The sequence below is a fragment of the Fulmarus glacialis genome, unplaced genomic scaffold (genome assembly GCF_000690835.1).
Source record: "Fulmarus glacialis isolate BGI_N327 unplaced genomic scaffold, ASM69083v1 scaffold292, whole genome shotgun sequence".
Taxonomy (NCBI): Eukaryota; Metazoa; Chordata; class Aves; order Procellariiformes; family Procellariidae; genus Fulmarus; species Fulmarus glacialis.
Window position 1 is genome coordinate 10,892 of NW_009196930.1, and position 24,528 is coordinate 35,419.

General features: G+C 38.9%; 1 protein-coding gene across 1 annotated transcript in view; it reads left to right on the top strand.

Moving 5' to 3' along the window:
• Positions 1 to 24,528, top strand: part of LOC104072773 (solute carrier family 2, facilitated glucose transporter member 9-like) — a gene marked incomplete at its 5' end in the record, with an annotated part of 38,132 nt that overhangs the window by 10,198 nt on the left and 3,406 nt on the right. The window contains one exon of the mRNA XM_009572342.1: positions 9,248 to 9,375. Within this exon, the coding sequence (XP_009570637.1) occupies positions 9,248 to 9,375 (128 nt within the window). The remainder of the gene's footprint in view (positions 1 to 9,247; positions 9,376 to 24,528) is intronic.

Genomic DNA, 24,528 nt, shown 5'->3' on the forward strand with positions numbered 1-24,528 from the left:
ACTTTATAGCTTTAACAATAGATTTCACAAATTATCTTAATTGAAGCTTTCAAAATGTGAATGCTTTGACACTTGAGAGCACTCCTCTTAACCTGAAGTAACATGTTTTCCTGAATGATCGTTAATTACTTGCTGATGGCTCACAACTCCAACACTTAAGAAATTTACTGCTGGAAAAATGCACCCATGTGTTTCAGAGCTTCATGTAACCGTGAAAAATTGATTTATTCAAAAGCTGTGTAATTGACTTAGGTACATTATTCAGATTAATGGGGACTGAATATAGAAAGCCTAATAAAAAAATAACTGATTCTCCTGTGAATTAGTATAAAATATTTATACTTACAAAAGTGCAAACTAATAAATATATAGAACAGTAGATGTAAAACTTATAAATGTAAGGCAATAAAAATATTTTATCTTCCTTGTGCCCAGGCACAATGCACAGCAAAGAGAAGTTCTAAGTTCATCTCATCTATTTTTGTCTAAGCTCCATGGCTAGCATTTAAATGCAAATGTTTACTAGTTTTATGTTGCAATGAAAGTTGCTCTAGGGTCTAGACACCGTTTCTTGATAGCCAGCCTACTACATAGAAAGCTAAATAAACAGCAGTAAGAGACTTTCAGGGGGAAAAAGAGGTCAGAAGGACAATTGCATGAATAAGGGTAGTCTGATGGTGTCAGTTTGACCGAATAAGCAGTTGTTTCCTTTGAATCTCCAGATGTTATCTGTCCTACTCCGGAAACGTCACTTTTTTGGGAACGCTCAGTTATGGCTTTGGCAACTTCTTTCTGAATTTCATCAGAAAGAAGATTTATATCTTTCATTGCAGCAAGACTTACTGTCTTTCTTCAAGCTGGTACTTCTGGTCAAAGGGCACCTTCTGGCTCTTTGTTCATTTTCCTTTCTGATTGGTAGCAAACAGATATTGCTATTTGCTATATCTGCTTTGGTTATCAGCCATAGTAAGGAAAATAAAATATTTTTATTGTCCTACATTCGTTAGTTCTACATCTACTGTTCTCCATACCCTGTCTACCATCCTGGAGCAGTAGCCAAATTCTTTAATCGCTGGCATTTGAGGCCCCATGTCCTAAAGACTTCAACAGTTTCCAGAAATCATAAACGGTGAAGACGTGGTCTTTTACCCATCTTAAACAGGAGAAGGAAGACAGAGAGAGACTTCTGTCCCAGCTTCTCTGAAAACTTTCTCCACTATTTTTACTCTTGGGGTCCTTCAGGATGAATGCAGCTATACAATGACATAATTGTGCACTGCTACTATGATTAATTTGTTTATTTCGTGAGGAAATATTTCGTGAGGAAAGCCTGACATGCCACACTGTATTTTCAAGACTGTTTTAGCTTGCATAGGTTCACAACCAGCAGCATTTTGTGCTAATGGATGTTAATCTGAATTCCTGACAGGGCAAACATGTCTGATGACTTTACATTTTTTTCAGTAGATTATTGCAGAAGTAATAAACCTAGACTAGATAGGAGTTGGGTTTTTTTCTGTTTTCAGTCCTACCATAGTGATGTGACTGTATGAATATTTCACTTACCTAGGACAGATCACACTTGTGACTCTTTAATTCAGGTATTTCCACGATACTGCCATCTGTATAGTGGATGAAAATGTAAGGGACACTTCTGCGCCTTTATTAAAGTGAAAACTCTCTCATCATTGATCTCATCATTGAGATCATTGTTTTTAATAACGTAATATTAACAGAAGTTATGTTAATCAGTGTCTGATCATCATTGTTACTGAGAACAATTATAAAATTAATTATATCATGAAGACTCTTAGTCATAGCTCAGTGAAGAAATTTTTTCTTCACGTTCAAATAGAAGAACAGAAAGTCAGGCTATAATTAGGGTCCTGATATGATAAAGTGAGTCTGAAAATATAGCAGAATGTTTAAAAGACTATTTACATGTAGTTAAAAGTTGAGTGTATTTTTTAATCGTATTTTATTCTTTAGTAGTTATGCAGAATTATAATGGTGAAGCAAAAAGAAATATTGCTAAGTACCACAGTAGAAATTTAATGTTGATGCTCAGTTTTTACCAAAAAAAAAAGCCAACACAAAAAAAAAATCAAACAACAACAATAACAAAAAAAAATCACAAAATACCCCACCAGATTGAAAGTGTTACCAAAACACCAAAAAAAGCTGTGTTGGATTTGTACAGCAGTTGGCAGAATGGCCTATGTCTGAACTGCTGGTTTCTATTACAATAAAAAAAGCAAAAAAGGAAAAGCTATTAAAAATTGAATGTATTATTCAGGCTTCCAGGAAACAGCTGTATTTAAAAGGAATTATTGTAACTCATATAAAGAACGATATCTTAAAAGTACTGAAGTTATTGGGGTTCATCAGTTATGTAGTAAGTATTTTGCCTGCATTAAACAAATTTTCAGAGAAAAATGATTCAGTCAGTAAATGACCACTCATAAAATTCTGCTTGAGAGCACTGCCTTATGGAACTAAAAATTATAGGAAAAAGCACTGATTCAAGAGAGGGAGAATTTCACTGAAGAAGAAATTATCAGATGGTTCAGATAAGGGTATTCTTACGGAATTATTAAATTACATGGAATATCTGTTTTAGAAATAGTTACCTAAATGGACGTAGAAAGAATATTGTGTGGTTTCCTCATTAGCTAATAGCCTTGTTGTTGTATGTCAACTGTTTTAGTGTAAATTACCTGAGAACCAAGAATTAACATTTTTAACTAATGATGTTACAACAGAGTATATCAATATTTTTGTTCTGCACCATTGATTAGTTTGTTTATTTACCCTGAATGATGTGGGTTACTTTGCACCAACAAAGTTCAGAACACTTCCAGACTGGCTTTCTATATGCTGTGAGAGTAACAGGTTTTATAGATGCTAAACCAAAGGCCAGTAAATCAATGCAAAAACCCTTTCCACAAACTTGTATTAAAAACTAGACTGTTAATAACTATAGGTACTAATTGTTATATTAATGGTTTTTGCCAGTTTTTGTATTATTTTATGTTTTCCAATTCGGTGTTATGGTTTGCATTTTTGGTTTGCCATAGACTGGCTTAGCTTTAAATGTTCTTTATTCAAGTGGCCTTTAATCTAAGGCAGAAAAGACCATGCTCTTCAAATGGTACAAATTAACGTGGTTAATGAACTATACTGTTTTATACAAGCGAACTGCCTGTTTTGCTTAATTCTGCGGTAGATGAGATCAACAGTTCTCCTGTGGAGAAGAGCTGGAGACAGATAGCAGAGTCTGTAGCATGAAGCTGTGACTCAGTACACCCCTATCACACGTTCTGCTCCCAATTCTCTCAAAAGGATTAGCTGGGCAATACAGCCGTCGTATCTGACTATGTAATGTTGTTACTTGGTGGGGTATTATTCTGTCAAATATGGTACAAGTTAAAATAATCTGACAGGTTACAGAACAACTCTTTAAAGATTGAGATACGTATTTTGCAAAGTTCTTATCCTATATGTAGACCCATAGAGATGGAAGAAACTCAGTAGTTGCATTGCATCCCTCGCTGGCAGTACTCCTGCAATATATTTTCCCATGGGGTTTGGTGGGTTGGGTTTTGATTGGTTGGTTGGGGTTTTTGGTTTTTGTTTTTTATAGCTAAGGTCTGGGTAGAAACTAACAGCCTTTTGCTCTCTCACCGAAGAATATTGGGTTGTTTTTCCAGCAGTTTTCTTCCAGGATCTTTGTCTCACTTCCATTGCTTCTCTCCCACAGCTGCCCTCTAGAGTTGTCTTTTGCCCCCTGAATTGCAAATATTGATGCCTTTCATTGAGATAGTACTTTATCTCCCGACCCTATTAGGATATATCAGTCTTCTCCACATGCCTTGCCTTGCAGTCAAAAGCTGTTTTGCTTGATCTTGTTTAGAGCTGCACAAGACTTTTTTTTTCCAAAACAGAACATTGTTGCAAAGTACTTGCCTATTTTCTCAAAACATCTCACTTTGAAGACTCCTTCTCTCAAAGCATGGAGTTGGAAAGTCTGGGAGCTCTTGCCCTAATCAGGGCTCTGAGGATTCCCAGACTCCCTCCTGCACGGGCAGAATTTGGAGTGCTGAGTCGTGCAGGAGGCCACTGGGCTGTGCGGCCATGGGTGGTCCTCCTGGTGGGGCTGGAAACCCCACGGCTGGCCGTGGAGCCACCACCTGAACACACAGAGTTTTGTCCTGAGTGTGTATTGAAGGATGAGCTGCTGGCTCAGGGAGTGAGTTCCTTTCTCTTTGCCTTCTTAGGGCACAAGGCCTGTAGAGGAGATTTACCAATGTAATAAATCTCCCTGATTTGTGTTAGGCATTTATTCTTTTAACAGTTTCATTTCATAAATCAGATATATAGCCATGAGTTCAACTCCCAGTTAGGTACTGGATAAAAACAGAATGAGGATCTCAGTATTTTCTTTCCTTTTTCTTGTTTTCTGTATTCAGATTTTTGCGCTGAATTGAGTAACGTCTGCTAAGCAGTGTTTATTTGTAAGTGCTCACTGAACAAAACAAATATGTGTACTTAATTTTTCATAAGAAAAGATGTTGATACTTGTGCAAATTTAAATATATACTTGAAAATCTGTAGCTTGTATACAAGAATATTCTGTTCATGCATAAAGGACTATTGGGTTGAGATTCTGGATGTTTACCAGCAAATGACATTGATTCTAAGTGTAAACTGGACTAATTGCGGAGGGAAATAAGTAAAATACACAGATATAGAAGTGTTGTTGCATGTCATATTGTGTCCTGTGGGCTTAATCTAGTTTCATTAAACAGCCCATTGATATACAAGTCCTGCAGTAGGAAATTTGTAATTTCCAATAGAAGTAGCATGCTACAGGTATAACAAACTTCAATGGCACTGCAGTATGTTAAGAGCTTCTTCCATTATGTTCACTGCAATGCTGAAAAGAACCATGTATTAGAAATTAATCACCATAATTATTGTGGTCAATGCATTACCTCTTTAAATTCATGTTCAGAAGCTACCTTGCTGAAAAACTCCTACAGGAAATCCTAATATACATTTTTGGTTTTATGATCAGAGCTCAAATAAAGCTGTTTCACTGAAAATTGTGTGGAAAGCCTTCCAGGGGAAATGCTAATGCCAGGTTCATCCCCCATGAGAAAGAACATCAGTTAGCTTTTTTGTGAAACAATTTCACCCACGTTCAAACACATGTTAAAGTTGCAAAACCCATGACAAAAAGACTATTTCAAAAAATACAGTGGTTTGGTTGGATTGCTTCTGGCTGTGGTTTCCAAGTATTTATATTTGAACTCAGGCCAGTATGGACCCATCTAGCCTGGTGTTTACGTAGAGAACCTTGCAGTGAGACTGACTCTGTAAGGAATGGTTGGTGAGATGCCATACTATTGTCATGACTCAACTACTCAAAAAGTAAGGTGGAAAATCCTGGGATTTTGTAAAGAGTGAGGGAGCACCAAGCCTGCATCCGCAGACTGAGTAGTGGCACACTGCAGCCCCGATCCAAACTTACCTAGTCAAAGCATACTACAGCTTCCTTCAATCCCATGCACCCAAATTTGTTTCTCAAATAAACCAAGTAAAGCTCCTACAGGAAATCCTAATATACATTTTTGGTTTTATGATCAGAGCTCAAATACAGCTGTTTCACTGAAAATTGTGCAGAAAGCCTTCCAGGGGAAAGGTTCATCCCCCATGAGAAAGAACATCAGTTAGCTTTTTTGTGAAACAATTTCACCCACGTTCAAACACATGTTAAAGTTGCAAAACCCATGACAAAAAGACTATTTCAAAAAATACAGTGGTTTGGTTGGATTGCTTCTGGCTGTGGTTTCCAAGTATTTATATTTGAACTCAGGCCAGTATGGACCCATCTAGCCTGGTGATTACGTAGAGAACCTTGCAATGAGACTGACTCTATAAGGAATGGTTGGTGAGATGCCATACTATTGTCATGACTCAACTACTCAAAAAGTAAGGTGGAAAATCCTGGGATTTTGTAAAGAGTGAGGGAGCACCAAGCCTGCATCCGCAGACTCAGATTTTGTAAAGAGGGAGGGAGCACCAAGCCTGCATCCGCAGACTGAGTAGTGGCACACTGCAGCCCCGATCCAAACTTACCTAGTCAAAGCATACTACAGCTTCCTTCAATCCCATGCACCCAAATTTGTTTCTCAAATAAACCAAGTTCCAGGAGAAAAGGGGTCCTTGAACACACCTCTGACACTGGGGATGGACTGGCTGGGGATGGATTCCTGGAGCTATCAGTTCAGCTGATCTCAGGTGTCTTCACTGTTTGTGTCTTAAGGCTTTACATTTTTCCTTCAGGTTGCCCTAATTTCTTTTTCACTTCACTCAGTTGTGGAGTGTTTTCTTCACAGTGGTGTGGCTGTTGGCAGGCATTCGCATCTCCCACTCTGCATCCTAGTAAGATCAAGTGTCTGCTCTTCCAGGCATATAGCAGGATACAGCAATGGCTTGGCTTCATTCAGTTTCTCTTTTCAGGCTCCTTGGTGCTTCAATATAATTAAGACATCCCTCTACAGAAACTGACTTTCTCTGTTTTGTGATGCTGTGGAGATGCTTGTCTATGCCACGAGAAAGTCTGGAGGTCGGTCTGTGCCACCTTTCCCATTCCTTACAGAACATCTGAAAGAACTCAGAGCAGCTGCTAATTTCTTTTTTTTAGACTTTGCAAAATAGTATTTTATCATCACTAGTTTAATTGATTATTTTTCAAATTAGATTGAATTGCTTTTGTGGCAAATGTGACTGATAATAAGTTTTTGTGGTGATTAATATGTATCTAGAAATTACATTTGAATTTCAAGGAACCTTTTTCCAAGATAGTGCCCATGCATTTTTATTTCCATAACATTTATGCTTTCTGATATGTTTCTGTCCTTTTGTACTTTTTTTTGTCTTTTTTTTGCCTCTGGCTTTTTTCCTCTCTGGTACAATGTGTGTTTTCCCAAATGGGTCTCAAACAGCATTTTTTATTCTGCTGACAGAACAGCAACACCTCTGTAGATTGTCCTACAGCAAAGGCATGACAGAATAAATGATCATAAATAAATCATCTTACACGATTTCTGTGTTTCCAGTCCTTCAATTCCTCTCTCCAAGGGGCAAGTGCCCTGGCAAACCACTGCCTCGCATGGCATTTGAGACCTAAAACAGATGCTGGCAGAATAGATGTGATTGTTGTTTTGCCTGCCATATCTTAGGATTTGAACCCAAATCCCAAGTGTGTGATAAAATAGGCAGTGGAAGCCATCAAGGATTGATAGACCCATGTTGCTTGAATTTCGATAAGTTACGCCTGTTCAGCTGCTTATTCTACATGTTCAAAGTGCTATTGGGAAAGGTCATTTTTTTTAGTCACAGATGGAAGCCACCAAGGATTGATAGACCCCATGTTGCTTGAATTCGATAAGTTATGCCTGTTCAGCTGCTTATTCTACATGTTCAAAGTGCTATTGGGAAAGGTCATTTTTTTTAGTCACAGAATTCAGATACTACATATGGCTTGTAGAAGGACACTAAACTAGGGCTTGGATGGCCTAAACTCTCCATATCTCAGTTTCCTACGTATAAAGTAAGAGTAAATTAATTTATTTGCTCTGTACTTTTTTTGGTGTAATTTATACTGGCAGTCTATGTTCTCACAAAAAGTCACGTTAGCTGATTATGGAGAGTGATGTCTACTAACATATGTAGCCTTTTGGTGCATCATGTTGCCTTTCTTTATGCACGTATTCATGGTCTCTGCATCTGAAAGATCTGGAATGGAGGAATATCTGATACCGTGTGTCATCTGCATGTCCTGTTACGTGTTTACAAGTTCCTATCTCATACTGCTTATAGGACAGCTTCTGCTGCATGTGTTCAAGTGTAGTGCCGTTGAGCACAAGGGGCTACATGACAATGTGTCGCCATAAAGCACTTGTATTCACAACTGCCCAAGAGTAAGGGCAGCGCAAAAGATAAACACGTAGATCAAGCAAAAACATGCAATAGGATCCAGTGGATGGATAAGTCTTTGGTGGTGTATGTATCTTAATTTATATATATTTTGGAAGTCAGGATTGTTATAGAGGTTTTTGAAAGGAAGTGTCCATTAATATGCTTTTGATTGTTCACACTAACTTGTTAAAATGCTTAAAACTGAGAAAGGACTTACCTAGTATGTGTGTACATAGATCTCGCCTACAAAGCTACGTGGTGAGGCAGATAATACCGGCAGACATGAGGACCTAGAGGTAGAAATTGGTAGCGCCAGAATACTGAAGAGCTGGCTGATGTTACTAGGTTTACAGTTCTCCAAACTGTGGTGAAATAATTCTGCAAGATTCATGTCTAACGCGCAACATTAACTGAAATATGTAGCCAATCAGCAAATGCAATCCATGTTTTATTCTATAAAAATTGAAATATTTCTATTGAAATATCCTATTGGAATGAAAGAAGCCAAAGATCATAAATTGAGACTTTCAGCTACTAGACAGCTATTCCCCGGGGGTTATTGTCAGGCCAGCAATATGCTAGTGCTGTACAAAATAGTCCACTGCCTAAGTGGAAGGAAACATGAGTGACAAATGTGGTATTCAACAGAGCTTGTTATTATGGAGGTCAGAGTCCTTGGCCGATGGGAGGAATAGACCTTGCCAGAAGTGCCAGCAGTATATCTAGTAAGGGAATGTATTAAATGCATCAATGAAAAGTATGCTCATAGAGAAGCAGATGTTTTGCCTTTTTTATTGCTGAAATAAAGTGGGTAATAATTATAAAAAAATACTGTTTAATCTTTTTGGAGCCATCTTTCCAGCTGTTAAGGTCCAAAAGTATTTTGGAGTATTTCTGAATTTTCAGAATTTCAAGCATTTTAGTAGAAACAATCATTCTTATTTTTAATAAACGGCTCATCACATGGTACTCTAGAAGCTGTTGTGTGGATTCACTGCTCTGTTACCTGCTTGCCATCACTGAAAAGATGTAAAACAGGAGATGTGGTGGCATGAAAGGGGAAGGTGTCACTTCTCTAAAGTATGATTTTGACAAATCACTTTTTACTGGCTCAGAAGCCCCTGTGTACACCTGCACAGAGAGCTGAGAGCAGTGCTAGTCACTGAGGTGTGCAGCACGGAGCATGTTCATCTCCGTAAGTGAAACAGCTGTTGGCAGAGGAAGTTTACTAAAACCACTGACTTGTTGGACCCTGTTTCAGGTGGGATTCCATTTGTCCTCACTGGAGAGTTTTTCCAGCAATCGCAGAGGCCGGCCGCATTCATGATAGCTGGGACAGTCAATTGGCTCTCCAACTTCGCAGTCGGACTGCTCTTCCCTTTCATTCAGGTACTCAGCATTCTTGATATTTGGTATACTATGATATAGTTGGTATAGTGTAGCATGTGATGTTTGAATAGTAATTTTCAGGTAATAATAAATATCTTTTTATTGAAGTGGATGAAATTCCCACCATGTTTTTGATACAGTTCAATTGTGCTACCCACATATCTCCTTGTTTGAATGTCTTGGAGAAAATTGTCCTGCAAAAGAAACCGTGGACAGCCCTATATGGCAAATTCCCCACAGGAGTGCGTTAGCAATGCAGGCTGATGGCTGTGTCAAGAGTTCAAGGTCACTGATGGTGATTGTCACTGCCTTTTTCTTCAGGCTTTAGGCCACCCATCTTCTTGTTTACCCTAGGCTTTGAGAATCCTTATTAGTCTCATTGGGGAATAAATCCTCTCCTCTCCTCTCCTCTCTTCTCCTCATCTAAGCTTGGCTTCATGGCTCTCTTTTTTTCAATCTCTTCTGTCAGGCTTTTATTTTCATTAGCTGTTCCTTCTTGCTGCAGCTTAGTTGCTGCATGGATGAATTTACTCCTGTCCCAGCTTCCCCAGGCTCCCATAAGCTTTGCTTTTAGTGGATTGCTTTCTTTCCTTGGCTGAACTAGTCGCATGGAGGACAGAGGCCAGTTTCATCAAGAGCTGTCTGACAACTGATGTTTGTATTCTAACAGGATAAGTTTATTTTCTAAAAAAATAAAATTTAAATTAAAAAAAAAAGAATAAAATTCTAAATTCAGTACAGAACAGCATTTTTCCCCTCTGATTCCTAAGAACACTTCATCATTGTTGATGTGTCATTGTCTGGCAAAGGAGGCTTCAAGCAGCTTCTCGTTCAAAACCACACTGAGGTCCTTTTCCTGACCATGAACCTCTCCCAAGGACCGTCTGCCGTCTCTGGAGCTGATGCTTTGTCTCAGGAGCTGAATGACAGCTGATCAGTCCCCTGACCAACCATGTCCAAACTCTTTAAAAAGCCATCCTGCTCCACTGATTCCAGTTTAAGAGTGGAGCTCACAACTACACCACAAAATAAAGAAATCCTAATTGCTTTTTTAAAAGCACAGAGGAAAATACTAGGGGCAGGGGAAGGGCACAGAGGGGAGCAAGCCCTCCAGGCTACCTGCAAGTCCTCACAACCAGGAGAGAGATTTTGGATTATCCTTCAAATCACCTCTGAGTAGGAGATTTGACTAACAGGCAAGGAGGTGTTAATGCTGTTTGTGCCTTCTTACAACTGAAAATTATATGATACTTTATAACAGTATTTGCAGATACTGTAAAATTAAATCATACTCTATATATTCATTTTCATTTGACGAGTAAAACTGCTTTTACTAAGTAGCACTGTTTAAAATTATCTGTATAAGATAGTTTATGGGAGAACTTGAAAGTCTTATAAAGTCTGACCCTTGATCTAAGTTTGACACTTAATTTAAAATTTCTTGTAAAAGGAAAAAAGTCTCTAGTCGTTTTGATTGCTTGGATCACCTTCAAAAGTCAACATGAGTATAAAGGCTGTCATCCTTCCAAACTCTGTTCCTACTAACATTAACTTCAGTTAGACTACTCAGAGCTGTAAGTCTTAAGAGCTTGTTTTAATGCTTACTGAAATCAGTGAGTGTTTTTCACTAGTTTCACAGCACAGAGTAAGGACTTGCTAGCTTAGACATTTAAGGTGAGATTTTCAAAAGCAGGTAGAGACGTAATTCTTTTCCCACTGAGGTCATTAGAACATCTATCAAATGCAGAATTAGGCAATTCCCTTGTGTTTTTGAAAACCTAACCTTAGTCATCAGCATCAGTCCTGGTCCAGGAGGCAGATTCTAGCTCATCCAGCAAGTGGATGCTTCTGTGTGGAGTAATACCTGTTTCTCCAAGAAGATGGGGACTGACTATTTAAGCAGCTTTGGGGATTGCCTCCAACCCCGGCTGGCCAGGCACTGGCGGTCCCACTGCCCACCTCCGTGGCAGCCGGGCAGGTGGCAGGGAACGAGGTCTCAAATCTAAGGGGCGTATAATCAGAATACTTTTATTTTTTAGGCTTTTAAATTACCCAGAGACATTTAAGGAATAATCACGTTTCTCCAAATTGTAGTTCCTGCCTCCTGCACAAAACTGAGGAGCTACCTGAGCTCTGGCTGTCAGTCAGATCTGAACGCATGCAACTCAGGGCTCTCCCTTCTTGTCTTGCTAATCCCACCTGACAGATCACCTGGTGGGAACTGTTTAAAAAGGCCCTCAGTAAATTCAAATAAAAATGCAAACTACTTTATCTGGCTTTTCATATGCATATTAAAGCTTTTTGAGTGGTTTAGTATGCATCCATATGAAGTTTGCTGTAGCCTTGGGGAATTTATCATTTTGTGTCATAAAAATTTCCCATTGTGTGATTACGAAATTACCAGTTTAATTTTAATGAAGGTAAATTATATTTCCACCTTGCAGGGTTTTTGGTTTTCTCTTCTTTAAAAAGTAATAAAGAGAAAGAGCTTAGAGTTTGCACCTAAAGATGAAAGCAGTGTAACTCAGACTTTGATTTTTAAAGCTTTTTCACAAGATCAAACTATGACGTCTCCTCACTCCCTAACTTTCACTTTTTTCCTATTTCAGTCAACCTCATTCTCAAAATTCAGCTTGTGAGTCACCTGTTCCTTTACAGAAAGGCAATAGCCTCTCCTTAGCTTATTCTTGTAATTCTAAAACAGGAAAAAAAATCTTTAAAATGCCTTCACAGAATGAATGCATAATCCCTTCTGTGTATTTAAGTACTAATTTGATTGCTTGAGAGACAACAGACACTTTTTTGATCATTGGTGTGCTTCTACAAAATGATCCCAAACGTTTGGGAAACAAATATGTTAACTTTAGAGTTATTCAAAAAATCAATCAGCAGTTCTCCAAATATCACCAATTAACTAGTTTGAATGCCTAGATTTTCTCCCCTCAACCATCTGTAGATACATGTAATAGAATAAAACACTGGCTTGAGTCATACATTAAAATGTATGGATGAGATTGAAAAGCTAGTATACAAATCAATTTTTGACAAATTACAAAAAATTTAAAATGTGGCTACTGTTCCAGCCCTCATCACTGCCCATTTGAGGGATTTGTTTTGTCAAAATTTTTAAAGATAGATTCCTGAAAGTTCCTAAACTAAATTTATCTGATTGTCAGATGTGTTGCTGAAGTTTCAGCAGAAATGGTCCGGGGTCAGCATCTCACAGAAAGCATTTAATGGCTGGTTGGGTGAAGACCCAACTCAGCTAAACTCTCTCAAACACCAAATCTTTCTCCCTTGGTTGCTCTTTGTGATGATTCAGTTGCTATAGATAATTCAGGGCAGAAGAAGGGCTTGTCTCACAATCATGATGAATAATATTGATTCTTGCTTGAGCCCGATATTGCAGTTTTGATGCGCAGTGTTACAAATCATCTGTTATTCCTTTTGTGACTAATATCCTCCGAAAAATGTTTTAAAGCACTTTCTTGCTCAGAAGGCATATAAAAGCGCAACTGTTCTTTTTGATGTGTTCATAACAAATCACTATTTGAAAATATGACTCTTTAATATATGAAATTATTTTAGAAAATGAAAAGGAGACAAAACCAAGTCTTCCAAAGGCTAGCAATTCTCCTGAGACCTCCAAATAACGCAGTCTCTTGGGATCTAAAATAAGCATTTCAGTCGTGGACATCTTGTGTACAGATCACCCAAGCGCGTAATCCTCGCGTGGCACATAAGTTGTGTCACAGTGGAGCTTGCAGTGGGAGCATGAATGTGGTTTGAAACTCCCTCATAGACAATTTGTTGTCTTTCTTCTTGAGAAAAAGTGCTAGGTGTTGTCCCTACTGATAAAATTCAGTTACTCATTTTCAAATAGTATGCATTCATGGAAATAGGCTTCTGGTTGCTTTATGATATCAACAAAGTATCTCAATGTACGAATGTGGCATGGCGAGCTCAGAGGATTAGTCATCTTCTCCGTGTGTTCATAGTGTAACTTCATTTCCTAATGGTTTAGTTTCTGGGAATATAAGACACAGATTCTCTATGTGGTTTCTTTCTGAGTAAATTCTAAGCTATCTGTAGCACCTGGAGCAAATTGAGTATAATAAACCAGACTCCAAGTATTTGCTCATACTTGAAAAGAGCTTATGCTCAGTATGAAAACCTATGAGTCCTTAGCTTTATTTTTTTTGTGTGCAGAAAGCATTTTGAGAATGAGCTTCTGTAGTCATCCACATCCATCCAAATCATTCGACCATTTATTCATATCATCCCTTGGGAATGGGAATAGTATTTTATGTCTCAAATGAGCAGACATAACAAACAAACAAAGTTTTTGGAGTGAAAGTGTTGGGCAATTGTGGGTGTCATTATAGAATCGTTCCAGCTGGAAGGGACTCCAGGGGTCTCTGGTCCAGCCTCTTCCTCAGACAGGGTCAGCTGTGAGATCAGACCAAGTTTCTTAGGACCTTGTCCAGTTGTGTCTTAAGAACCACCAAGATTTGGTACTTCTATGTTAGTTAGCTTTTAAATTCAGAGGACTCAGGAATCAAAACTGATGGTAGTTAAAATTCAGCCAGAGTTTGGCCATTTCTGAGAATAGTTTTAATCTCAGTTTTAAAAATTGAATATTATTCACTATCAATCCTGAGTTGAAATAAAACTCACTAAAAATTCTGGAAAAGACATTGAGGCTTCCTGCTGCTCATCAATGTATTTTATAGGGTAAATTATGACAAATGTTTCATCCTGTCTTAATAAATGGATGCTTTCTGGATGTTAACAGGTGCATCTGTTCTACTCTCCCTCTGTGAAACTATGTTTAGAAAATCAGGAAGAGTCTATGGGACAGAGGGTATCTGTTCATCTTGAGAGAAGAGGGAGACTGTACAGTTAGATATAGATTTCATCTTTAGAAGAAAGACAAAATCAAAATAGGACCTTTTTAAGTTCCTGTATCGTGAATTTTGTGAACTTTGTGCACATGTGAGATAGAGTGCAAAATATTTGTAATAGTGAAGTAGAGAAATTTGCCTTCAAGCTCTCCCATGTTTCGGTATAACCAAGCAGCAGCCAAATGGTTCTTTCTAATACACAGATCTGCAGGTGTGGTGGGGACGTTTCTCACGTTAGGCTTTACGGATCACTAATACTAGTGGTCTGCAGAAATCAATGTGAGGGAACCAGTTTCTTTAGTTTCTTCTTGAGAAAATACTAATGCCGTTTCGATGAGAACATGAGTGTCGATGGTGCTACTGTTATTTCCTGTAGGAGTAAGCCATTGTGAAGAACTTTTCATGCTGGGGGTAAAACTAGCACCGTCCCCAACTAAGGGAACAGGAAGCCCACCTTCACCAGGACCTACTTTACATGGAGATCTCCCTTGTCACTGGGGGTTTCCTCTTTAAATGCCTCTGTTCTGTCTCTGTTCTAATGTCATTAATGGTCATATATAACTAAATCACAGCTCAGGATAACAAACCTGAATATGTCAGATTTTCAGGTTAAATCCACTGACTAGAATGGATAGCACTGGCAAAATAATTAGTACTTAGATCTGTAATTGATTTTAGCCAATAGAACCTCTAGGGGGAAGAAGAACATACATATTTTTGTTGGTTTTTTGGTAAGAGTGTAAGTTTCAGTGAGTAATTCCAGGTACTTTAATAGGTGTAACATGTTCATCCTCATGGTTAGACTTAAGCATTCTTTTCAATAATTACATTGTAGGTATTTTATAAACCCTCCAGGTTGCTAAGAAGCTTAATACATGACATCAATTAGTCTTTGAGTCGAATTCACAAAGATTTAAAAAAAGAAGCAAGCGTTTTACACGGGGACCAAAAGCGTACCTGTTTGTAGGCATCATAAAGGAGAATTTTGAAGGTCTCTTCTTTGTGTTGTGTGTGCTTTCTTCCCAGCAATGTGTGTTTTTAATCTAGACTTGCACTTGCAGACCTTTTAAAAATTAGACTAATTACAGCAGTGGTTATGTGGCTTCTGTTTTTTCCAAGATAATAGATTATGTGGTTTAAGTTTGCTGGCTGTTGTTCCAACGTGTAGAGCCTGTCAGATATCAAATCTTAACTTTCTCTCCTGGAAGGTGACTCCACACTATGAAAGCGTGAATGTTTGTATGGTAGACATGAGAATAAGTGTTCTTTAAGGTCAAAGTCAGTTAAGAGCATCTTCGTCACTGTCAGTGGGAAGGGTGTTAGTCTGGAAAATATGCAAAGTTATTTTCCTGCACAAAGCTGCTTGATTACTAAATATGGATACATTAGGAACAATATTAGTCCCTGTAGTTCCCTTTTTATATTAGCACTGTGCAATCTCCAGCAACGATGCTTTATCTCTCCCTACTTATCCACACCCTAAACCAGACTGGGGTTGCATTTGCACCTAAACCTATTCTCAGAAGAGGGTCTTGAAATGTGAGAAACTTAGATTTGCATCCCTGCTCATCTGGAAACAGTGTGCTTCACTTTCAGCAGGGCACTTGGACCCAGCTTCACAGGTAGTAGTGTTTACTGGTCCAGTAGTATGTCCTTAGGAGTCTTATTAACATAATCAAGGGCAGAGCTGCCAGATGCTGATATCATGCCTTAATCTGCAAGACGGAGCACAAAGTACTCAATAGATGAGTAGATGAGACCACACATTCAGAAAGTCAGGTGATGGCAGTGGTGGTGGGATGCTCCTTTTAGTTGTGGTTATACAGAAAGAATAAAGCACTTAAGCGACAGTAATATGTATTTTTAAAAAGAGGATGCTATTTTATTGCTGTCTGCACCATGTCCAACAGCCTGCCGGTTTGGTCAGAGCTGAATAGTGATAGCAGTCAGAGGCTCCAGCTCCTCAGCTGCGCGTGTCCCCGTCCCAGGTGGCTTTGGCTGCCTGTCAGATATGAGCAGAGCCTTGCTTTCCAGGCTTCTGCAACCCTTATAAAGCATAATAAAACCTTTTTATCAAATTCCGTTGGAATGAATTGATTCTTTTATTGATTGGTACAGTGAATGTGAAATTCTCATTTAATGGGGTCCAGCACAAGATCCTGTGCAATAATTGAGGATCGCAAAGGAGTTAGTTCAGCTAACAGCTCTAGCAGGCAGGTGCTTTGATACCCAACTTAGTTTAGAAAGTTTCCAGGCATGCCAGACCCACTTGCAGTTGCTTCCTATTCTCTATTTATCTTGGGTCCAGGCCTGTTCTGTCCAGTGATTTCACCAGCAAGAAGGGTGATGAAGCAGAGGGAATGTATGTTATATTTTCAGATAACTGCATCAAGAAGGATGTTAGGAAACCTTTTAGTCATGAGAATAGTGTAACTGTGTAATGATGTGTGGAGAAATTGTAGCTTGTCCATTACTGGAGATCTATAAAAGACAGGCAGACAGATGTTTGTGAAGAACTGAGGCTGCCTTAGTAATGGAAATGGACTGGCATCTGTGTTCCTGGTTTTCTATGAGTTTATTGACATTTTGAAGCCTTCAGAGAAGGAAGTGTCTCTCATTAAGTGTACCGACAGCATGGGGCTCCTTTAAGGCTCCTTTAAGCTTTTTTTTGTTGTTACTGTGATACATCACATGTCACTGCAAGAAGGGCTGCTGCAGGTTGTGGTGGCCCGAGAATCCAAACTCCAAAAATAAGTAGAAGACAACTGTATTACTCCTCTCCTTGGAAATGGTGACGGCATAGTAGGAATACTGTAATGATGCTTTGGGCTAAGTAATCTTGAAAAATGCAGAAAAATTAAGAGGAAGGAATGGCAAAAATTGCGATGAACTTGGAGTGAAAGAAAGCAAACCTAAAAATATTCCGTCTGGAGAAAAGATTTGAGAAAGGAAAGGCTAACTATGAACAACTGAGGAGGGAGAAAAGATCACTTTTTTTCTTCAGTTCAAAAGGATCAGAAAGTGTTAAACTTCTCTGACACATCAGAGAAAACCTTGTGAATTTCAGAACAACTTGGGCAAGAATCAAGCATCCACGGAAATTTGAGGAATCTCTAACCTGAAGGCCTTCAAGGTTATATTAGACATCCTTCTGTAAGCTTATTACTATTTAATATATTCCTTCTTTTATGGATAATGAGAGGAAACAGATCATTTTCCCTTTGGCAGTAGTGACTCATTAAAAAGAAAAAAAACAAATATGACCAGAAGAACCTATATATTCTTGTCTGGTTTAAGGTACAAGCTGTCAAATATCACTTACTTTCTTCTGCATTAGTATTTTGTAATTGTACAAGAGCGTGTCTCACATGTACAGTACTCAGTTACCACTGAAGGTTTCCAGTGGATTTCATTCTTCTCAATAGGGTATTCAGTGATGAATTCTAAATCGCATCTATTTCTGTTTTAAATTTAACTGACTTTACCCTTCAGCCGTCAGATACTTTATTTCTTGCAAATTTTTGTTTATTTAATCTTCTGTTGAACAGAACAGAACAGACTGGGCGTTTTGATATATTTTTAATTGTTGGCTGTAGGGTTCATGTGAACGTATTTCAAGCAGTGGAGTTTGTCTAAGTCACTCACAAACCATAAGGAGTTCATTATCCCACAGGATATTTATTCCAGTCCTTGATTTAATGAAGAACTACTTAAACAGAAGAATAATAAATGGCCAAATAACATATAAACCAAATATGCTTGCTTATCCATTAGCCTCCTGCTTTCTCTTTCTCACAGGCACATGTAAAAACAGAAACTATTTCCAAAGCACTCAGATGAACAAAATCCAAATCTTGTAAACGTGTACATACACAAATGGATACAGGCACACCCTTATTAATTTAGCCAGACTCAAAATTGTTACTTGTGGATATTGTTTGGCATCAGCTCCCCAGATTTTCTGGTTTATTTTATGTTACTGGAAACAAAATCTGAGGCTTTGCCTGACTTTGCTGGAGCTTGCGGTTCAAAAATCTATTTTAAAGAGTGCAATAGCTGGTAGAAATTGGTGTGCTGAGGAGGTGCTGGAGTGTGGAGAACAGGGACACATGGTAAATCAGACATTAGTGTGTATGTATATGTGGAAATAGGTGCAATGAGCTGAAGCAGGCAGAGGGGATAACAAACTTACAGCAGCAGACAAGCACAATCTAAAAGGTTTGAAAACCTCTGGTGCAATAGCATACGCATGTGTTAAGCTGTTACTCTTCAGTAACAGTAAGTTTGCAGGCACAGACTTCTGTAATCCGTTGGTGTAGCAGGACCTTAAATTACGTGTTATCTAGAAAAAGGTGCTGTTTATTTTTCGTAAGGCATTGTGTAAATACAAAGAATTACTAAGCATTAATAATTAGCAATTAATTTCATTACATGTTTTTTTTCATTACATGCTAATCCATTCTTATTTCATATTTCAGTTTGTTCCATTAGATTGTTATGAGGCACTTACAGACTACACAGTAAATTAATATTATACTGCAGGACAACATAGCAGATTTCTCCAGAAGCTTTCTGTCATAATAATTTCTGTTTCTAGAAGACTGTGCAGAGTCTTTTTTTGGTGTCAAAGTCATGGTGTTCATATTCAGTGTGTATTCAAGAAATACTTAAATTGCTATGTATTTTGTTGAAATTGGAATCTTAGCGTGGATATGCTACACTACATTGTAGACAAATGCGCTTCCCTTTCCCAGTAACACACTGGAAACAGATGTAAGCCAGAGAGGAAATAAGGAAATTAGTCATTTTTATCCACCATGAATATTCTTGGGGTTTCATACTTGGTCTGTAAACATCTCTTGTGTTACCTTTGCCTGCTGCTCACCCCGTTGCCCCACACGCATCCCCCCCTCTCCCTGGGTTACAGTGAGAGCCGCTGGGTGAGCTTACGTTTGCCTCTGTTTTGTACCCTTCTTCGCTAGCCCCCGTGCCATCCTCATTCAGCTGGCCTTCGGTCTGAGGAGTGCGCGTTAGCAGGGGGACACCTCTGCCTGGCCGCTCCATCTCAGCAACCAGAACCGGCCGCCCAGAGCCCTTCTTTTCCACCTTTCTGCCCTGCGGAGACCAGCTGCGTCTTTACTGCTCCTCTGGTTCCCTCTCTATCCCATCAGTAGTTTTCCAGAGCAACCCATCTTCGGGCTTTCCTCCTAATACAAATGTTTCTAATAACCAGGGATCGTGGAGGAATACCCAGTTATGATTACGGGACCACTAAGTGGAAAGCTGATTTTACTCCTGGCTAGGGTGTGACTTTCACCTTTGGCACCGTGGGGCTACACGTCCACAGCAAGGAAAGAGAGTTTTGAAATCATTAGAAGTGTTGGGGAAGTGATCGATGGACATCTTCAAATCTCTCCGCATGGTTGTACTAGAAAATGATGTAGCTCCCTATTGAAATGACAAAGAACTGAATTGCAGCTGTGGTTTCCTCGGAAAAAGAAAGGACTTAAACGAGGTTCATTTAGAAATGGGAGGAACCTCTTTTTCGTCTTGCCATGCCTACATACAGTCCCTGAGGGCTGCGGGGATTTTTCCCCTCTTCTACTTCTGCCACGGTAGAAACTTGTGTTATCCCAAAATGGGATACAAAGGCATCATTCTCTTGCAGCATTTCTGCAGCAAGACTTAGGCAATAATAGTAATAAACTGCAAGATGTTTTGAAGCTCTCTGGCAAAGCAACAGTGTAGAATATCTCATTTTTGCAGGGACTAATAAATGTCACTGTGCACTTTGAATGTTTTGTCCAGTTATAAAAAAACAGCTTGATTTTACAAAGTCGTAATAGTTATACCTATCCTCCATCATCTGTTTTTTTGCATTGTTTCCCTGTAATTGGAAAGTGGGACATGTTGATAAAGCAGATATATATTGTGCTATAGGTTCCAGAGATGAACGCTCAGACCTTAGTGAAGACTTGCATAAAAAGCTTAAGTTATAGATAGGTGTCTGGCTCTTCAGGCTGGGGAACCAAGCGACTGACAGAAATGACCTCTGCAGTTCCTGTCCGGTTCACTGGCAATGGAAAATTATGTGCTTTTTATGATGGATGAACAAGTCACTAGATTTGGGGTGGGCCTCAATAATATCTGAGAAATTGATGGAAAGTTTTGGGGCTGTCCTGTCACACCCCATCAGTGTCCCTCCCATAATGGTGTGCGTTTTCACAGGAAGGTTCAGCCAACAAGGTGATAGGATATTCTGAGCCATAGCAAACATTAGGAAAACTTTTAAAATAACTAAAAAACCCTATGAATATCTTTGTTCTCAGAAAATTAAAACAATGAACAGTGTAAGAGCATGAGCAAAGAAGGATATGAAGGAGATTATATAGTAAATAGAGAGCATGTGACAAAAGATCAATTTTAAATATTTATTATGAAGAGCTGCCTATATCCTCTGTAGTTGTGGCTGGGAAACACCTTTTCAATGAAGAAGTCTTCGGCGTCAGGTGCTGATGTTTGCTTAACCTTTCTGCATATGGGCAATAAAATGAGGACATAGCTGTAGATGTGCAGCTCAGTGCAGCCCATCGTAGTCAGATTGTGCCCAGTTTCTGAGCTGTTGGGTGGAGGTGTAATTCTTTTGCCCTGGCGTAGGAGGTCAGGATTGGCGCTTTGGTTGGCAGATGCCGATGCTGAGAGTCAGAGGCAGATGCTGAGATGACAGGAAAGGAGAACATATAGCTAGATGGACATCTTGACCCCCAAATAGTGAGTACTTTTACTAGCTGGATTTTTAAGTGAGGAACTCAGAGAAAATACTTTGAATTTTCATGTGTCTTCTTCATATAAGCTTTTTACTTACATTAGGGTAGAAGGCATCAGAAAGAAGTAAAGTACAAATTGTCACTAGCTAGAAATTGGGTAAACTTTAATTTTCTTTTATTTTTAGACTAGTTAAAGTGTCTTGAAAAATAACCTGCTTGGATCTGTAATTCAGATGGAGCTCAGTATCAGACGGGAAAAAGGTACTACAAGGGTTGTAGCTTTAGTTCAGATTGCTTACTAGTACGATGCAAAGACCTATTTGTGTGTTTATTTTCCCCCTTTCAGAAACTAGTTTATTTCTGCCTGTGAAGTAATACTTCTGAGTCATTATACTTGTTACTGGAGGCTCTCCTGCACTTCTGCTCTTTTTCTTCCTTATTTTTACACTTGAGATTTTCCTTCTCATGCATCAAGATTCATTTACCCAGAAAGATTGTCTTTCGGTTTTCCTTATTATTTCCTTACTTGTAATAATACCCCTTGACTTTTTCTATTATGCAGTACAAGAATTTCAATAACAAAGGTGTGCACAGAAGCCTATACATAGATTCCCTCAGCCAAGCTATTTCAAGCTTTTGCAAATACATCTGATGTTTAAAGTAACTACAGTGCACCCATATTAAGGGAAATGGCTAAAGTTCCCCTCCAGGGTGAGAAAATGAAATGTAGGCTATCAGAAGGTTAGATATGAGAAAAAATGCTCTTAATTAGAAGCAGCCCACTTCAAGTATAAAATACAAGTATCTGTTAACTTTTTTATGAGGAGGTAGTGAATGTTTGAGGATTCGGTTGAAATCGCAGTTCATGACTGAAAATGTCTCTATTTTTTACTTAGGAAATATGTTTCATACATTACATTTTAGTTCTCTGTGCTTCTTCATTGTCCTGTACCTTCAGCAGAACCTTAAATTATGTCTGAAACTGAAGAAGGACAAGAGGTAAAGAACACAAACTCTCTCATCCATTTGTTTCAGTGGGTTATGTTAATTTGAAGCAAAGTAAGTAAAGTCAAATGTCCTCATGAATAACTGTTTTGCTGCTGGTCATTTCAATAAGACATCTAATCATTATCATTTGACCTCATCACTTCAAAATCCAGTTTGACCCCCATCTCATGACACTAATCTTCATCGCAACTTCTAAACGCCAGTGCCAAGGGGCTGTGACATTGCAAGTTGAGAATTTAGAATCACATTTTGGCATTTGCTGGGAAAAGCCAAAAGTTCTGTTTTAAAAATATTAGTTTGTTAAACTTGCTAAATCTGATTCAGAATTTGTTCATTTGCTCATTTATTTTGCTGTATCTGCCCTAGAATATCTATTTTCCTGTTTTCAGTATCACAGTCCTGCTTAGAATTTAACCTTTGCTACAGAAAGACTTAAGTCAGTAAGCAGCCATCGTTAAATAGCACATGATGATGTTCTACTCAACTACTTTTATATTTTTCCAGACTACAGTGTTCACAGCATGTAAGCAGGGCTGCAGACTGTTCTCAGCTAGCAGACTTTAGAAGTGGCAAATTGTTAATTTTTTTTTCATCAAAACCAGAAATCTGATCATTTCAATGCAAGGTTTTTTATTTGTTTCAGTTTACTTTTGCTCATTCATTCTGGGCACTTTAAGACTGTTCATAAAGGTAAAATTAAGTATTCTTTACCATTTTATTTAAAGGGAGGAAATACCTGTACATCCTACCTAATGTGTATAGCAGCCCAACACAAGCTGGGAATATGTTTGTTAACCTCTTCGCTTAAGAAAACGTGTCTGGGCTGCACCTACTTATTCATACACCTTGCTTATACAGCTACATCTCATCCTCAAAGTCAGGTTTGATTGCTTGCCACGCCTGGAATCTGATTTGGGGGAATTGCCTGAGTCCTTCGACTCTGATTCTTTTTTGTGGTAATTGCAGCATGTCTTAGGTGAATCGTTTCCTGGTTTTCCTTTTTTTGACAAATGCAGAGCCTTGATCAGCTGCAGAAGAGAAAAGATAAAAATGAGTCATTCAAGATTCAGCTGGCAGGACATTTTCAGAAATGCTGTGTTTTAAATAGCCTCCTTAGAAAGCTGGTATGAAAATAGAAGGTGATGAGTTTAAAAGTTTATGCTTAACTTTTAAATATCCTGTATGGCAATAGCCCTCACCGGCCTTGAAAAATCCAATATAAATCCTGCTTTTATTAGCAGGTTTTATTAGCCTGCTGACTAACTAGGAACAGACTGTAGGTATCCAAGGTGCTTTCCTCAGGAGATTGCATCAGTAAGTGTGTCTGCTCTTCTCTTGCCATCCCCTGTGCACCTGGGAGGGCAGGTGACAGAAAGCCTGGCCTTTCAAGGACCTTCGACTCTGAATGAATAGCAATGAGCCTATCAAGAGGTAGAGCCGTTGTTATTTAGGAAACCACCTGAAACTTTGGGCAACTTTGAACCTTGGCTGTTCATGCAGGAGGGCGTACTGGAGAGATGTTAGGGGAAAGCAGCTACAAAGCACGGACTGTTGTAGTGCTTTGTTCTGTCTTCTAACCTTTGGTTTCTAACCTTGTATGTAAAAGCCTGGCTTCAAGTATTGCTAAAGAAATGTGTTCCTAGCTCTGGCAAGCCTGTCTGGTGTTGGAGGAGGAGAAGCACGTCGGTGAAGGTGGCAGCTTGTTCTGAACCTGAGCAGTACATGCAGGCAGCCTGAAGAGACTTGCCTGCGTGGATGTGGCAGGGGTATGGCTGGTGCTGGCCCCGTGCCTCCTGCGTGGCCAGAGTTGACCCTGCTGCTGCCAGGAGCTGAGTGTAAGGAAGTAACCCATCCTGACCTGGGAAAGCTGAGAAGTAACAGAAACCGCATACTTTCCTTGAATTTATTCTGTATTTAGTTAGAATTTCCATTCAGAATTGGCTTGCTTTTGTTTCTTCCCCCGTCCTTCCCTTCCTCTTTTAACACTCCCCTCCAGCTGCTTCGATATGGTATTTTTTATTAAGAGTCAAACTACTCTTCAGGTGGCTAAAAGTATTCAGTTTTTGAACACTGAGGCATCTATCCCATGTAGTTAGTGAAATAATGTCACAAAATATAGAAAAATATTTACCTTTTCAAATTTTATCATATATGTTGTCATTATTCTCGTATCATTGAGAATGCACACGTCAGTAAAGGATCTCGAGACCATGTCCGTTGGGCCAAATACACAGAGTTGCAGAGTACCTGTGCTTTGCCACCAACGATGTTAATTGAAGTTCTTCCTTGGTGTTTTACTCCCAGCCCAGCCCAAGATAAGCAAAACTCTGGGATTTTAGTTCTAGAGTGGCAGATGCACAGTCTCAATAGATGTCTTGTCTCAAGCAAGTTGGAAGGAGAAAAACAACAGAGAGAGACTATGGATTTGGAGATTACAGATGTCAAAGAGTAAATGAGAAATATAGGCTTCATGG